The sequence below is a fragment of the Colobus angolensis genome, unplaced genomic scaffold, assembly GCF_000951035.1.
Source record: "Colobus angolensis palliatus isolate OR3802 unplaced genomic scaffold, Cang.pa_1.0 Scaffold592, whole genome shotgun sequence".
NCBI classification, from domain to species: Eukaryota; Metazoa; Chordata; class Mammalia; order Primates; family Cercopithecidae; genus Colobus; species Colobus angolensis.
The window spans coordinates 751,829-770,126 of record NW_012119510.1 but is presented as its reverse complement, the minus strand read 5'-3'; the positions used below and the strand labels follow the sequence as shown (position 1 = coordinate 770,126).

At 41.5% G+C, this 18,298-nt stretch overlaps 1 protein-coding gene and 1 pseudogene across 1 annotated transcript in view; both read right to left on the bottom strand.

Annotated features, from left to right (window-relative positions):
• Nucleotides 1-1,395: 1,395 nt before the first annotated feature.
• LOC105526503 lies at nucleotides 1,396-2,094 on the bottom strand (annotated as a pseudogene).
• A 13,601-nt stretch (nucleotides 2,095-15,695) lies between these two features.
• LOC105526500 (cell cycle control protein 50C) overlaps nucleotides 15,696-18,298 on the bottom strand; it is a 26,554-nt gene continuing 23,951 nt past the window's right edge. The window contains exon 7 of the mRNA XM_011962501.1: nucleotides 15,696-15,886. Coding sequence (XP_011817891.1) covers nucleotides 15,696-15,886 — 191 coding nt within the window. The remainder of the gene's footprint in view (nucleotides 15,887-18,298) is intronic.

Here is an 18,298-nt window from a genome sequence, read left to right as displayed (position 1 = left end):
TAATTTATAAGACACTAGGAAGAAGGCAGCTGCCTTGAGGATAGCATATTGAGGATTCCAGAGGTCAAAAACTGACCTTAGTCCATATGGGAAACTCTCACTAGTGTGAGCCAAAGAAGCCTGCATGAAGCTCTAGGCCATCTAAAAATCCCTGACGATGCAAAAGAGGTCAAAGATGAACATCTTGAAATACAGACTGTTTCTGTGTTGGCTGAGAGACTGATGGTATCTCATCTGGCTGGAAGGAAGTCAGGGAGTCAGGAACTCCTTCCTTCTACTGATACTAGTCCTGATCCTAGGATTTAACCATTATTTTCAGTTTAATACATACATATATATGAAGTAAATTCTTATGGAAGAAGAAGATTGTTTCCATGGTCTTTGAGTCCATAGAAGCCAATAAACCACGTTAAACACAGCCTCAGATTATCCGTCTTCCTGCTTCTTAATGCCTCTGCAAGATCATGCATTATCTCTTAGGATTGGTATGTGACAGATTCTATTTTGAGTCTTCCGATGACTCCTTCGTTTAGTCTTTCTGAGAACCAGAGTTCAGAGGAATCTGTGTAACTGGGAGTTGCCCCCAGTTCATAGATCTTCCTGTCCTAATTTCAAAGAGGTCAGTGTCTTTTAAAGGGCCATGTGGAGGCTCCCATGTGTTTAGGAGAATGAATTCCTTGTGCTAAAAAGTTATCTACAGAGCATCCTTGACAGAGTTCTGTTCGGTGATGTAGTGACATAAGATGTCTCTGGCTGAAGAACTTTTTGAGTGCTTAAATAATGGAACTATTTTAGTGAACTGAATAAACCCAAGTTAATAAAACTCTCCATTGATAGGGAGACGATTCATTCCCAGTGAAACTAGCAAGACAGGAACCTCACATAAACAAGCAGGCTGTCCTAACTTTTTAGAAGATGCTGCCGCTTTCAGCTGCAGCCATCATCATGCCATCTTCTTTACTGATATTTGGCTTGTTCAAATGGTTAGTGCACGTGTAATTACCCATTCAAAAAGGGTTTTTCATATCTGCCATTCCAAACTCCAGGCATGGCACATTGAATTTGAGTGTCTGTCAGGGGTTAAAGTACTAAATGGTTAAGCTCTACACATAAAAATGGTTAAATTGGTAAGTACATAAATTTACCACTTTAACCATTTATTTTAAAGAAGTCATAAACAGCGTTTATTACCTTGGTATATCATACTGGTCTTGTTGCTGTTCCTTCACATTTAAGTGGCTTTCCATCTTTCCTCCCTTCTCTCACAGTCCGGCTACACAGTGCATCCCTGAACTGTTAGGCCACAGCAGCAATATGCTTATTCCATCCACATCCCTAACATCATGCATTCACAAAATCAAAGTTCTGGTCCACAAACACTTCCCTGTAGGAAGTTCAATGGTTATGAAAGAATTTGTAGTAAACCAGACCTCCCAGGATGGCAAGCAAAAGTAAGACAATGATGGAAAGCAACAGCTTGTTGGTTGTCACTTTTCTGGTCATTGAATGGAGAATCTTTCAACTGTTGCTCAGATTTTCACTTGTGTTTGCCAGTCTACTCTTGGTGCATTCTAACTGGTCTCGTCGTTCCCCCAGCTCTTCTATGATTTCTGAGCTAAGCTGGTCAGTGTCCGTGGCAATCCGATGAGAACATTCAGTACTGTGGGTGGCCCAATTCAGACTTTCAGTGCCTTGAGGAAGCATTGCCCTTTGAGACCGTACCTGCTTCATATGCTCATTCTCTACAGCATGTATGACGTATTTCATGTCTCCTCGGCCTCCAGGTGTGGCTGTCAAAGGTGTGCTGCTCACCTCGCAATGGAGTTTGGCAAGGTCCTTCTGGTAGTTTTGAAGCTTAGACATCATGGGGTTACGGAAAGACAGGGGTGCATAATGTAGCTCCTCATCTATCTCTGCCAACGTTTCATTTGCTTCCCATTGCTTTTCATCAAAATCCCTGATTAACTTCTTCTTCTCTTGGGTCCCCGCCGTCCCCAGCAGCCACTTGGGCACCCCTTGTAGGTCTTTGCGGAGGCCGTGGAAGATGTCCTACAGCTTCTTGAAATGCTCCAAGGAGGCGGCGGAGGTGGCCATGGAGCAGGCCGCGCTCCAGCAGTGGCCACCGAGATCCGGGGCACTGGGCCGTCTCCTAGCCCGGGGGTCAGCCGCCAAGTCCTGTGACCGTCACGGCGACCACCGCGCCACCGCAGCCCAGGACCACTTTCACCATTTTTACGTGTAGAGTTCAGTGGCATTAAGTATATTCACATGGTTGTACAACCGTCACCATTGTCCACCTTCAAAGTCTTTTCAGCTTGCAAAACTGAAACTTTACATCCTTTAAACAACTCTTCATTCTCCCCTTCCTCTGCCCCTGTTAATCTTCTCTGTCCCACTTTCTTTCTCTATGAATTTTAGGGTACCTCATATAAGTGGCATTGTAAAGCATTTGTTTTTATGTGACTGGCTTATTTCACTTAGCAAAATGTTCTTAAGGTTCATCCATGTTGTTGTAGCATGTGTCAGAACTTCCTTCCTTTTTAAGGCTGAATAATAGACCTTTGTATGTATATGCCCCATTTTGTTTATCCAGCCATCTCTCAGTGGATACCGGGGTTGTCTCTACCTTTTGGCTATTGTAAATAGAGCTGCTGTGAACATGAGCAGGTATATACCTAGGGATGAAATTGTTGAATAATATGGTAGTTCCATTTTCAAGTTTTGGAGGAACTGCTATACTGTTCTCCCTAGTGGCGGCACCATTTTACATGCCTACCAGCAATGCACAAGGGTTCCAGTTACTCCACATCTTTGCCAAAAGTTGTTATTTTTGTTTTTTTAAAATAACAGTCATCCTAGTTGATGTGAAATTGCATCTAATAGTGATTTTGATGTGCATTTTTCTAATCATTAGATGCTGACCATCTTTTCATGTGTTTATTGGCCATTTTGTACTTCTTTGGAGATTTTTTCCAAGTCCTTTTGCTCATTTTCAACTGGGTGTTTTGGTTTTTGTTGTTGAGTTGTAGGAATTTTAAAAAATATATTCTGGCTATTACTGTTTTATGAGATACACGATTTGTACATATTTTCTCCCATTCTGTGAGTTGCGTCTTTACTCAGTTGATAGTGTCTTTTTTTCCCTATACCATTGGTCATATTTCAGAGGCAGAGGATTTATCTGAGTAGAAGTAGTCATGATATAGACCTGAACCTCACCATTAATAGGCAGCTGGATTTTTAAAAATTGTTGCTATTTTGCTATTTTATTTTCAAGGCCTCTTTCAGTCATGCAGGAGTCAGTTGAAGTATTGCTATAGCGACTGCTTTTATGATGAAGAATTACCAATTTACCTTGGAAAAAGCCTATGATATCTGTAAAATATCATGCCAGAGGCTGAGTTGTTTTAGTAATAATTCTGCTTTTGTGATGTGATTTTATTTAAAGAAAATCGAACTTCATATTTGTTTGTCATTATAGGATTAAATGTGGGCTTGACTAGCAACAGAAATTGTATGAGGCAATGGGATATGAAATGGATATCTCTAGTGCAATTTATAGGCAAATGGTTTGCAAAAGGTCATGGAAAAGTATCCAGGTAAGTAATAATTGCTAGTATGTGTTGAGCCCTTTCTAGATGTCATTTACTCTGACACTAAGTGCTTCAGGTGCATTTCTCACCTTTCTAGCAATTCTGTGAGACAGTTATCATAGTTCCCCTTCATCCATGGTTTTCAATTTCCATGGTTCCTGTTACCTGAGGTCAACTGTGGTCCAAAAATATTAATAGAAAATTCCAGAAATAATTCGTAAGTTTTAAATGCAGGCCATTTTAAGTAGCGTGACAAAATCTTGGGTCATCCTGCTCCATCCCGCTGGGGATGTGAACCATCCCTTTGTCCAGCATCTCCACACTGTCTGTGCTACCCACCCATTAGTGACAGTGACTTGGAGCCCTCTAGGTTATCAGATTGACTGTCGCAGTATCAACAGTGCTTGTGTTCAAGTAACCCTTATTTTACTTAATAATCACCTCAAAGTCCAAGAGTAGTGATGCTGGCAATTCGGATATGCCAAAGAGAAGCTGTAAAGTGTTTGCTTTAAATGAAAAGCTGAACGTTCTCAACTAAATAAGGAAACGAAAAAAAATAGTATGCGGAGGTTGCTAAAATCCACAGTAAGAATTTTATCCATTTTTGTCAAGAGAAAAGAAAGAGAAATGTGTGCTAGTTTTGCTGTTGTACCTCACACTGCAAAAGTTATGGCCACAGTATGTGATAAGTGCTTACCTAAGATGGAAAAGGCATTAAATTTGTGAGTGGAAGACATGAACTGAAACACGCTCCAAATGATAGCAATTGGACCCAGTACTATCTGTGGTCTCAGGCATCCACTGGGGGTTTTGGAACATGTGCCATGCAGATAAGGAGGACTATTGTACTGTGCTGTTGTTACCTTTTAAAACTGTGGTTTAGTGAGAAATAACTTCTTCAAGGTCACATAGTTTGTATAATAAATGGCAGGGCTGGGATTTGAACTTGGGCAGTCTGTGCTGAGAACCTATGGACTTAATAACTGTGCTTTCGTACCTCATCCTGATTCCCCAAGGCAGGAGTATTTTTTTTTCTTTTCTTTCTTTTTTTTTGAGATGGAATCTCATTCTGTCACCCAGGCTGGAGTGCAGTGGCGCGATCTCGGCTCACTGCAACCTCCGCCTCCCGGGTTCAAGCAATTCTCCTGCCTCAGCCTTCCGAGTAGCTGGGATTACTGGTGTGTGCCATCACTCCCAGCTAATTTTTTATATTTTTAGTAGAGACAGGATTTCGCTATGTTGCCCAGGCTGGTCTTGAACTCTTGGCCTCAAGTGATCCGCCTGCCTTCGCTTTCCAAAGTGCTGGGATTACAGGTGTAAGCCACCACATCTGGCTGGGAATATTTTTCAAAATTTAAATTGCCGAGGTTTAGCACTTGCCTCAACTTGACATTAACTGAATTTTGTCTGAAAATGCAGAGAGTTGATTCTGATAAATGGATACATTTGAATTATGTCATACAGAATTCCAGAATTTACCTCAAGAACTCTTTGCTATTGACCCAATCACTATTTCACAAGTATTGAAGGATGAGGGTCTCTACAAATGCAGGAAGTACATGTAAAATATTTTGTATCCTCTGGATATTTTATCTTGTCTCAGTAGCTGAAAAGTACTTAAAGTTACAGTTTCTTTTATTTCTGTAGGAAGAATTTGTTTGACTGAATAATATAGAAATTTTGAATTCAAATCTGCTTTCAAGAAGAATGTAAATTCTTAAAAGCAAAAATCAGATTGTAGGGATTATTGAAAATTTAAGTAGCATAATCAATGTAATATTATTTTGTCTTCTAAGAAATACTGCACATTTTATCTATTCATTGTTTGGGAAATCATTAATGGTTTTGTTTGTTTGAGAGTTGCAGGTGATCATTATTTTGAAATTCTAGCATTTTGGGTTATAATGAAGGAAGCGCTTTTATAGCTGTTGCCCACAAGAAAATGACACCATCTTTCATGCTCACCACAGGGAGTCAGGCTCAGTGTACATCTTGTTTTGTTGAACCTGTACAATGGATGGAATCCACTTTTGTTGGGAGTGATGATAGTATCCTTTGATGCACAAGATTTGTAAATTATAATGATATCCAGTTTGTCTATTTTTTCTTTTTTTGCTTCTGCCTTTAGTGTTATATCCAAGAAATAATTGCCAAATCCAATGTAGTGAAGCTTTTACCAGAGTTTTCTAAGAGTTTCATCCTTTCACATCTGATGTTTAGGTACATTGTGAGATAATTTTTGTATTTGGTGTAAGGTAAGGATCCAACTACTTCTTTTTTTTTGTTTTTTTTGCATCTGGAGATCCAGTTTTCATGATGTTCATGATGTCATTTGTTGAAAGACTGTTCTTTCACCACTGAATGGTTTTGGTCCTTGTCGCAAATTATTTGATCATATATGCCAGAGTTTATTTATGGGTTCTGTATTCTATTCAATTGGTCTATATGTCTATCTTTATGCCAGTACCACACTGTTCTAATTACTATAGCTTTGTAGTAAGTTTTGAAATCAGGAATATGAGATTTCCAACTTTGTTCTTCTTTTTTTAGATTATTTTTGTTATTTGGGATAGATTATGAATTTTGGGATAGATTTTTCCATTTCTACAAAAATTAAAAAGCCATTGAGATGCTGATAGGCATTGCATTGAATCTGAAGATTGCTTTGGGTAGTATTAACATCTTAACAATATTAAGCCTTTCAATCCATAACATGGAATTTCTTTCCATTTATTGATGTCTTCTTTAGTTTCTTTCAGCAGCATTTTATAGTTTTCAATGTAAAAGTCTTTCCCCTTTTTGGTTAACTTTACTCCAAATTATTATTTATATATATATGTGTGTGTGTATATTAGATATGTGTCTATATTATATATATGTGTGTGTGTATGTGTGTGTGTATATATATATATATTTTGGTGGGGGGAAGGGATAGGATCTCGCTGTATTGCCCAGGCTGGAGTGCAGTAGCAGGATCATGGCTCACTGCAGATTCAACCTCCTGGGCTCAAGTGATCCTCTCACTTCAGTCTCCTGAGTAGGTGGGACCACAGGAGTGTGCCACCACCAGCATGCCCAGCTCATTTTTTTTTCCTTTTTTGTTTAGACAGAGTCTCGCTCTGTTGCCCAGGCTGGAGTGCAGTGGCACAATCTCAGCTCACTGCAACCTCCACCTCCCAGGCTCAAGTGATTCTTGTGCCTCAGCCTCCTGAGTAGCTGGGACTACAGGCATGCACCACCACCTGGCTAATTTTTGATTTCACCATGTTGGCCAGGCTGGTCTCAAACTCCCGACCTCAAGGGATCCACCCACCTCAGCCTCCCAAAGTGCTGAGATTACAAGCGTGAGCCACTGTGCCCAGCCCCCCAGCTAATTTTTAAAATTTTTGTAGAGACAGGGTATCTCTATGTTGCCCAGGCTGATCTTGAACTCCCAGGCGTCAGCTCCCAAAGGACTGGAATTATAGGTGTGAGTCACCACACCTGGGGCCCCAGTTGTTTTTTATGCTATTATAAGTTGAATTGTTGTCTGCATATTCTTTTTGGATTGTTCATTCTTAGTGTAGAGAAACACAGCTGATTTCATTTTGTATTTTGCAACTTTGCTGAATTTATTAAACAGTTTTTTTCAGTGAGTTCTTTAGGTTTTTCTACATATAAGATCTTGTCACCTGTGAACAGGGAGAGTTTTACCTCCTTTCCAATTCAGATATTTTTCTTTTTCATGTCTAATTGCTCTGGCTAGGACTTCTAGTACTATGTGGATTAGAAGTGGTGAAAGTGGATATCCTTTTCTTGTGCCTGATTGTAGAGGAAACACTTTCAGTCTTTCACTGTGGAGTATGATGTTAGCTGTGGGTTTTTAATATATGGTCTTTATTGTGTGGAGATAGTTTTCCTCTATTTCTAATTTGTTGTGTTGTTGTTGTTTTTAATCATGAAAGAGGCTGAATTTTGTCAGTTGCTTTTTCTGCATCAGTTGAGATGATCACAAACCCTGAGCTTTTATAACCAGGAAATGGCTCTAATTCCCAACCCAAAAAGTTATCAGACGAGGCCCCAGCAATTTAAAAGTTACAGTTTTGTTTCATGAAACCCTATTCTCTTCCATGCCTATTGTTGAATCCAAACACTTGTCAATTGCAGCAATTGATATTGCTAGATATTTTCCTTCCCTGACCTGTCAACTGTATTCTTAAGCCCAGCAGTAACTAACTATACTATTCCCTTCTTTCTTGCTAACAATGGAAGGAAAAAAATAAATCAATTTGAACTAATTAACAAATGGCTAGGAGCCAGGTTTTATGGAATGAATTTAGTTTTATTTTTAAAAATCTTACAATAGATTGACTTCTTTTTGGTATACAGTTCAAGGAATAAATATGCATAGATTCATGTAACTGCTGCACAATCAGGATACAGTTCTATTACTCCCAAAAAACTCCTGCCTGCCTTCTCTTTCTTGTCACATCCTCCTCCTACCTTGAGCCTCTGGCAACCACTAATCTTCTTCTTTTGTCTTTTTGACAATGTCGTATAGTGTGTAATATGTCTGTGACTAAAAGCTTAAATATGACTGATGATTTTGCTAAGAACCATTTTGAGCAACATCCTTCTTGTTCTGCAGAACTGTCCCGAACTGTGAACCTGATATCATAATCATCATGGTAGGAGGTCATAATCAAAGGTTCATATGTTAGACTGGCCTCACAGTACAAGCCTCTAAACTTCTATCTGTCTCTAACTTCTCAGTGGAGAAGGGTGTTGGCCACAACTTAAGGCTAGTGGTTGATGATTGGGATTAAGCTTTTAGCACCTATGCCACAAGAAATAATAGGAAATAAGGTTACCATCTGTGGTACATGGTCATTTCATGACCATCATGTGTTATCTATACATGAAGGACAGTGAGGATGAAATGTAGTAAGCTAAAACTAAAGGACTGTACAGATATTATTTCAGAGAAATTATAAAGCAACTGTCTTTTGCTTCTGCTGTGGTGGTCAATGAATTAATTTTCTTGGTTTGTTGGATGAAACAAATTTAGTAAAATGGAAATAGTCATATTGTGTTGATTAGAATGCTTTTGACTGCAAGCAGAATATCCAGCTAAAAGTGACTGAAATAATGAGGAGATTTATTATCTCACACAAAAAGACATCCAGAAGTAGGTGGTTCTAGGGCTGAATCAGTGGTCTCAAGAATGTCATGAAGAATGAAGCTTTTTTTGGTTGTTGAGACAGAGTCTTGCTCTGTCGCCCAGGCTGGAGTGCACTGGCGCGATCTGGGCTCACTGCAAGCTCCGCCTCCCGAGTTCCCGCCATTCTCCTGCCTCAGCCTCCGAGTAGCTGGGACTATAGGCGCCGCCACCACGCGCGGCTAATTTTTTGTATTTTTAGTAGAAACGGGGTTTCACCGCCTTAGCCAGGATGGTCTCGATCTCCTGACCTCATGATCCACCCGCCTCGGCCTCCCAAAGTGCTGGGATTACAGGCCTGAGCCCCTGCGCCCGGCCCGAATGAAGCTTTTTTTCATCCTCCATTCCACTGTCCTCACATGAAAACTTTTGGTGTCTTACTTGCAAGATGGCTGCTACAGCTCCAAGTACTGGTCCTTAGACAATTGCATTGCTATGTAGGGAGCTGGGAGCAGCTCAGGTGACAAGAGAGCTCTTCTCATGTGTGATTTTTTTTTTTTTTTTTTTTGTCTTGAAGGAAAACTGTTTTCCACATCCCCCCAACAGACTTAGTGTTATGTCCCATAGTCAGAACTGGGTCCCTTGGTCATTTGTTAACATGAAGGCAAAGTGGCTCTCTAGCAGTTAACTGTTATCATGTGACATGGGCTGGGACAGGAGGGATGGAAGGTGAGGAAAGTGACTCCTGGAGAGGCAACAGATTTGCCTCACTCCGTTGTGAGGATTACATGCAGTAATGTGGGTAAAGCCCCTCGAATTGGGCTGGCACATAAAGGGCTCAATCCTCAATCCTCATTAATTCTTTTTTTTTTTTTTTTTTTTGAGACGGAGTCTCGCTCTGTCGCCCAGGCTGGAGTGCAGTGGCCGGATCTCAGCTCACTGCAAGCTCCGCCTCCCGGGTTTACGCCATTCTCCTGCCTCAGCCTCCCGAGTAGCTGGGACTACAGGCGCCCGCCACCTCGCCCGGCTAGTTTTTTTTTTTTTTTAGTAGAGACGGGGTTTCACCGTGTTAGCCAGGATGGTCTCGATCTCCTGACCTCGTTATCCGCCCGTCTCGGCCTCCCAAAGTGCTGGGATTACAGGCTTGAGCCACCGCGCCCGGCCAATTCTTTTTATTTCATGTTTCCCTTCTCCCCTTCAGTTTTCTTACCTTATTTTTCACCTTTAGGAGAAATATGGAAATCCAGAAGTTTTGCTGACCTTCCCTAGATAATGGCCCTGCTTGTCTCTCCCACCCTCGTCTACTTCTTGGAGTTCCGCAGCTTGAGTTTCCACAAACCAATTGGGATCTCCTGGACCTCTCAAAAGTCCCTCACCTTAGACTGAGGAATACATTTTTATGGCTGGTCCATAGATGTCAATTATAGACATAAAACTGAGAAATCCTTATAAAGAAAAAAGAAAAAAACCCATCAGAGTATGTTATTATTACAATGTTAGCCTCCACTAGAAAATCATCTATTTCAGTGGAGTGAAGCTCTTTCCATCCAAAAACGGAGCAAAAGGCGCCCCTGTCTGTGCCTGTCTGTACTGATTGCTGGCTCTGAGCACCAGAAGATGTTTCTTGCCATTAGAGCAATGATTTCAATTTTTCCATTCCAACTGTGGTGAAAATGAATAAGAAAACTGAGTCCTGCCTCTGGAAGCAGGATACAGGTTCCACACTAATCAAAAAAGGAAGATTCATTATTAGACACTATTTCACTCCCCAGACTTTGAAAGTTCCTACATTTGTCAGAGTAGCTCTCTGAATCACTTCACAGCCACCGCAGGATTAGAATGGGGGTATTGTACAAGCTTGACCCTTTGCAGTTAAGTTTAAGCTTTTTTCCCCTTCTAAATGAGCTGCTCTTGCTACTCTCTGAGTCACTGCAATCCAAATCTCATAATTTCATCTCCTTCTCTTCTAATCATTTTACCAGATAGCAACTTTAAGGGGGCGCAGGCATGCAGATTTTTTAAAGGGGCCATGACACCCTAAAATACATTTAACTAAGAAGTGCCAATGAAATATCGACACTGTCACCAGGTAATGGAGAATGAAGTTTTCAGGAACTTGCTTAGTAGTGATAAATACTTCAAAGGGCCACATTTCTATTTGCCAAACCAAAGCAGATTGAGCAATGGAATCATGAGACAGTCCTAATGAAGGTGACCCTGGGCTGAGTGCCTGAGTGACTCTCGGGCTCTAAGAAACCCTCAGACATGGGCTTCCCTGTCTCTAGCCCAGTGGAAAAGCCAGCAGAAATCTGCTGTGCAGTCCTTTCACTTACGAACATCCAGAGACAACAGTGTTGACAGCCACAGGCCACAGCACTGTGCAATTCTGTTGGACACATTGCAAAGGAAAACCACCAGCAGCTGTCTGAAGCTGGTTTTCTCTTATTAAAATTTGGTTAATAAAGCCTGTACCATGAAGCACACCAGATAAAAAACCAGCCTTCCTCAAGAAGGGCTTATTGCAGGCTGGGAAAGATATTGTTTTGTCCAAGTCAGTAGGTTTCTATCCACTTGAACACCTGTGCATGGACTTAGGTGCTCGGGATAATACAGAGGGAGTTGGAAGCCTGGTGCTGCCCTGTGAGAGCATTCCTTTTTCTGTCTTTGGGAGTGGGAGCAGACTGACATATGGGAAACTGAGAGAAACCTGTGTGAGGAGGGTATGGAATCACGCACAACTGCGTGGGCTGAGTGCAAGTGGATTCAAAAGGACACAAAGGTTGGTGTGAGATGATGAGTACCTTCCAAACAGGGGTCCAGTTGGCTCATTTTGGTATCCTCAACATAGTGCACTTATCACACAAGGTAGGGATTTAGTAAGTACAATTCAAGTAAATGTCAAGTCTACACTTTCATTCACCTGTAATTTCATCCTGCCCCATTTTATACCTTACTGCCTTTGCCCTTGCACTTAAAATATACACCAAAATAAAAGCACCTCAAAACCCCAATGAGTTTCTAACCAGTCACATGCTGACACACACACTTACACATTCAGAATCTCTCATTGATTCTCGTTGTTCTCTCTCAATCTCACACTCACTTTGTATCTCTCCATCTCCAGCATTGTTGCCAGGAGTTGGAGAAAGGGTAGAATAGCACTTACTTTTTTGATTTTTCCAAATTTTCACCAACCAGTTCACAAAAGCACAAGGATGAAGAATTAGAAAAGTGGAGGGAGGACCTGGTGCAGTGGCTCACACCTGTAATTCTAACACTTTGGGAAGTTGAGGCAGAAAGATCGCTTGAGCCCAGGAGTTCAAGACCAGCCTAAGCAACATAGAAGGACCCCATCTCTACCAAAAAAAAGAAAAAAAGAAAAAATTAGCTGGGTGTGGTGGTGGATGCCTGTAGTCCCAGCTACTCAGGAGGCTGAGGTGGGAGGATTGTTTGAGCCTGGGAGATCAGAGCTGCAGTGAGTGATGAACCCACCACTGCATTCCAACCTGGGTGACACAGTGAGACCCTGTCTCAGAAAAAAAAAAAAAAAAAAAAAAAGGAAGGAGACAAGAGCAAGATGATGGGAGAGGGGAAGAGAAGAGAAAGAATAGGCGAGAAAGAAAACCAGAGAAGTTAAGCTTCCCATTGTAGGTAGGGCATGAACTGTGAATGACAATGCTTTTCCTCTGTCAGGGTTAAGGAGGATGGCTCCCAGATTGTACAGCCGAGTGAGAGTCCTGCAAAGATAAACTGCTTTGGATACACTGACTTGTGGAGAAGGAGAAATAGGAGTGGAACAATCTACATTCTGTCATAAATTCTGGCCATGCATTTTTCTTGAAGAGTTTAGCTTCTCATGGATATGACTTGTGTTTTTATATAGCTCCTTTTCATTAAGCTGATTCTAGCATAAAGTTAAATGACAAATGCTTTGTTGGGAAAATGTTGGACCACTTCGTGGATGCAGATGCCTTCTTGGCAGCTGTGATGGCTAATTTTTTATGTCAACTTGGCTGGGCCATGGGGCACCCCGATACTTGGTCAAACATTATTCTGGATGTTTCTGTGAAGGTATTTTTGGATAAGATTTGCACTTAAATCAGTGGACTTCGGGTATAGCAGATGGCCCTCCGTAATGTGGGTGGGCTTCATCCAATCTGCTGAAAGCCTAAATAGAACAAAAGGCTGACTTCAGAGCAAGAGGGAACTCCCCAGCAGACTGCCTGTAGACTTCATCTACACTGGCTCTTCCTGCTTGTCCAGCAGACTGCCTTGGATTTGAACTGCAAGTCTTTCCCGAGAGGCCTTTCCCATCAGATTTTGGACTTGCCAGCCTCCACAATATCTTAAAATCTATCTGTCTGTCTGTCTGTCTATCTATCTATCTATCTATCTATCATCTGTCTATCTATCATCTATCCTGTCCATACACCTGTCTGCACTTTATTGATTGTGCTTCTCTGTAGAACTCTGACTAATCCAGCAACCCCTAAGCTGACAAGCAAGGCTGAGAGGTAACAAATGTGCTCTTGCCTTTCCTAACCAGTACCATAACTGAGGAGTGTGGACTAAGAGGCCATGAGCCCAGGATCGTAAGTCAGTGGGCCTAAGTGATGTGTGAGCCTTGTCCCTTCCTAGTGCTCTGCCCTGGATAGATTACCTAAGCTCCAGAAATAATTACTCAGATGACTAAAGCATTGCCAGCCTCTGATGTGTTCATTTTCTATTGCCATTGTAACAAATTACCATACACTCCATGCTTGAAACAAGGTAAATTTATTCTCTTACATTTCTGCAGATCAGATCAAAGTGTCAGCAGGGCATCTGAAGGTTTCAGCGAACAATCTGTTTCTTGCTTTTTTCAGCTGCCGGAGGCCACTTAAATTCTTTGGATCATGGCCACTTCCTCATATCACTCTAACCTCCTGCTTCTGTTGTTGCGTCTCCTGCTACTCCTTTTATCTCCTGCCTCCCTCTTATAAGGCCCTTGTGATTGCAGTGGGCCCACCCCAGTCACCCAGGATCCTCTCCTCCTGTCAGTGTCCTTAATCATATCTGCAAAGTCTCTTTGGACATTTAATACAATATTTACACATTCTGGGGATTAGGACGTGGACATCATCGGTGGTGGGCAGGGGCGATTATTCTACCTACCACACCTGGTCAGAGGTAATTGGTTACAGATGGAAGGTGAGATAGGGGAAGGATTCTAAGATTTCATAGTTGGTACCTAAAATTATTTTATATCTTAGAAAAGTACTCGATTGTGTGACAAATGCAGAAATTTGCAACAAAGAAATGCTTTCTTGGCTCCTAAAGAGGTGGACATGTGTTGGTACTATATTTTTATTTAACAATGACAATTCTGCTCCTAGAATCATCAGAGTAAAGCTTCCCCCGTCTCTAAAAAATTAACATAAAAATGTCTTAAAAAGTATAATATTGTGGCCAGCTAGGTACACAAATCTGTGGGATTTCATGTCCTGACAGATTCACTAAGCATTCCATCCAGTCTCCCGTAAGGGACCTTTGGCAGGAATTAAAGCCTTTTAAGAGAGACCCTGAGAGCCTTCCTCAAAACATTAATTCAAGTATCATAAATCTACACCATCATTTGTATTCTAGAACATGTCATCCCAACATAAGTTCTAGAACTGTTGTGCCTTCAACATGCTGAGTACAGTTTTTGAGAATCAGTCACTGTCAATGCTTCCCTCTTGGCCAAATGCATAACTTTAGGGAAGTTTCTGGCCTTTCTTTTTGGTGCATGGCTGTATTTTGAGTGCTAAGCATATTGTCATAAACTTTGCTTGGTCTGTTCTTAGTGGAAAAAATAAGATTTAACTCTATAGAAAAGGGAGAGCATTAAAAAAATCAGTTTTCAAAAATCATCCTGATGCTCAATTTAGTTCAACAATTGTTGGGGTGGCTATAATAATTTCAGGCTGGGTGTGGTGGCTCACACCTATAATCCCAGCACTTTGGAAGGCGGGTGGATCACTTGAGGTCAGGAGTTTGAGACCAGCCTGGCCAACATGGTGAAATCCTGACTCTACTACAATTATAAAAATTAGGCCGGGCGCGGTGGCTCAAGCCTGTAGTCCCAGCACTTTGGGAGGGTGATGCGGGTGGATCACCTGAGGTCAGGAGTTCGAGACCAGCCTAGCCAACATGGTGAAAATGACAAAAATTAGCCAGGCGTGGTGGCATGCACCTGTAATCTCAGTTACTCGGGAGGCTGAGGCAGGAGAACTGCTTAAACCTGGGAGGTAGAGGTTACAGTGAGCTGAGATCACGCCACTGCACTCCAGCATGGGTGACAGAGCAAGACTGTGTCTCAAATAAACAAACAAATAAATAAATAAATAAAATAACAAAAATTAGCCGGGTATGGTGGCACACGCCTATAATCCTAGCTAATCAGGAGGCTGAGACAGGAGGATCACTTGAGCCTGGGAGGCAGAAGTTGCAGTGAGCCAAGATTGCACCACTGTACTCCAGCCTGGGTGACAGGGTTAGACTCCATCTCAAAAAAAAAATGAAAATTTCAGATAGCCAGTGAAGACTCATAGTTTGAGCCTGATCTGATGGTTAGGACTCACCTAAACGTGGGCACCCCAGGTTGCTTGCTCTTTTCTGGTGATGGCACTCTCTTACGGAGTTCACTTGCCTTTAGGCTCAAGGACTTCAAATAAATACTGGAGAACTGGTCTAGAGCTCAAGAGTGATTTATTCTCCCCATACCAAGGACATTTTACTACATATAATTATGCCTCCCCTCTTCTTCCTTCTTCTTCTTTTTAACTCTAAAATTCTCTTCATTATCTATTTCAAATTGATTTTAGTTCAGTCAATCTAGTTCCCCTTGTTGAAACATTCCAGTCATTTCAAGCCCTTCAGACATCTTTGGTTCTGTTACTTCACTGTCCATTTTTGTTTCCTCCTTTTCTTTTTAAAGCTTGACTTTACTGATGGAAGAAGGACATTTTCTTGTTTTTCAGCATGATGTGAATTGCCATCATGGCAAAGGAGGCCAACCATGTTATAGCTCCTGTCACTGTGTAGGCAAGACCTAAGAAAAGGCTATTACCCCCATACCATGTCAGGGTGGAGAGAACAACTGATTTCTCTCCATGGAACCTGGTTACTGGAAAGTCTAAGAAGACCTGTTAAGGATCTGTCTCAACATTTCACATTTGTAGTATTGCATATACTGAATATATTAGGTTGATGCATATAAAATTGCGTTTTTTGTTGGTAAAAAATGGTGAAATATTTAATCTCATATGGTGCAACTTAATCTTTACCAAGCACTGCTCTATATCTTGCTGGAATGAAAATGAAAACAAGCCTTCCCTCTACATAGTTGTAAGCTACAAAAGAGATTCTGACACAGATCTGAACGACTTACAGACAACTGAATAATGAACAAATATATTTAATTTCCTTTGGCAAACCCAAGGAAATTAAAAGAATACAAACCTAAATTTTTAAATATGAATCAGGAGACCCAGGCAGGCTATAGTCCTTTAATAGGCTAAGGTTTGAATTCCTGCCTCAGGGAAAATTCTTTAAGGGGAGTGAAGAACAAACAAACAAACAAAAAGATCACAAAACATTTTTGGTGGTCGAACTAAAGGTGGTACATTCATTTGGGTTTTGGCAAGGCCAGTAACCCCATGCTGGGGAGAAAGTGTTTGAAGTGGGTTTGCTATCGTTAGCATTTTAATGATGTCATTTTGATTATACATGTGGCCTGAGGTTTTAAAACATCTGGTGCCTTTTGTAAACCAAACTAATAAACAAAGAAAGGCTTCTCATAGCAACGGCACAGGACAGAGGCATTTCCCAGCAAAGCTATTAAAGGGCCTCAAAGCACTTGGCAACGTGCTATTTAAAGGCACAAGGAAAATTAGTAGGGAACTAGTTCTGTCTCTCCTTTTCCGTCAGAATTCCTCATTGTCACCAGGCCCTTGGGTGCCACCTCAACCCATCTGCTTTCTCCCTCCCTCAGTTCTATATGAGAGGGTCTTCTCCTCATACACAGAACACCTTTTTTCCCCTTAGAAGTGGTAGGCACTTTCTTAGTCTGGTTGGATAATACTCACACCAGAGCTCTACCCAGGTAGTGCAGGTATAGGCCTGAAGCTTAGCATTGAAGTTCTACATACACAGATTTTCATTTGAGAGGGATGAGCATGAAGACATGACTGTGAATGTACTCACCCCGGGAGAGCATGTCCAGAGAGGAGAAACAGAATGTCTCTGTTATTGGGAACGTGCCTCTCCCTCATCCTCCCAACCCCAAAGTCATCCTAACGCATTGTGGTATAGCAGTGCATGAAGTTTTTTCCTCCTCCTTGAATGCACCCATAACTGCTTTGATGGTAAGGCAGCCCCAAAATTGACAGAATCAGAAGGCCTAACTTGAGAGACTAGTTTTAAGCAACTTTCAACCTCTGCTTAAATTTTTTTGAGGGAGGCCGGGTGCGGTGGCTCATGCCTGTAATCCCAGCACTTTGGGAGGTCGAGGCGGGTGGATCACGAGGTTGGGAGATCGAGACCATCCTAGCTAACACGGTGAAACCCCGTCTTTACTAAAAATACAAAAAAAATTAGCCGGGCGTGGTGGCAGGTGCCTGTAGTCCCAGCTACTCGGGAGGAGGCAGGAAGAATGGCGTAAACCCGGGAAGCGGAGCTTGCAGTGAGCTGAGATCGCGCCACTGCACTCCAGCCTGGGCCATAGGCGAGACTCCATCTCAAATAAATAAATAAATAAATAAATTTAAAAAAAAAAATAATAATTTTGAGGGAGAGAGGAGTTTACTGAAATTCTTATTCAAAGAGTTTACTCTTTGATCCGTACCTATAATGCTCCACCAGAGGCAATTTGTGGAGCATTAGACACCCTGCTAAAGGAACTAACTGAAGGTATAGCTCCACCTGGTCAGTAAACAAAGGGAGACAAAAAGTTGAGAGGCAGAGATGGCATCTCATCAGTGGGGGCATTTCTGACTGAGAAATGCGCCCACTTCCCTGTCCGAATGGAGATGTCCACACGCCTGTTCCAGGATGGAAAGGAAGAAAAGTTGGAGGAGGGAACTGGAGCACACGCCGTCATTCCCTTCTCCCCAAGAATTTCTTATTCAGCCTCCCTGAAAGGTAAAGAAACTAAGGAGGTGGACAGTTTTGTGTTAAAATTGACCCATTAGGGGTCTCATTGAACAACTAGCCAGCAGCCTTGGGAGGATGAACACAGCGGTGCTAATTGGGCTGCAATTTCAAAGCCCTGGAATAATTCTGCCTCCAGAGAATGCTACCTCAGGGAGAATCAAGAGGAGACTTTAAAATTAAATCTAAAGAACAGAGTTAGTGTAAATTGCATTTAAATATATAATTTCTTAAAGGTAGTGTTTGGTGCTATGCTAAAGTTAAGTTCTGTTTGTTTTCAAATCAAGAGCTACATTTGTATTTTTACATTAAGTGAAAAAATTCAGACTCATATTTAAGCATGTGTCAGCTTGGGCAGCAAGGGAGACCTCATCTCTTTTTTTTTTTTTTTTTTTTT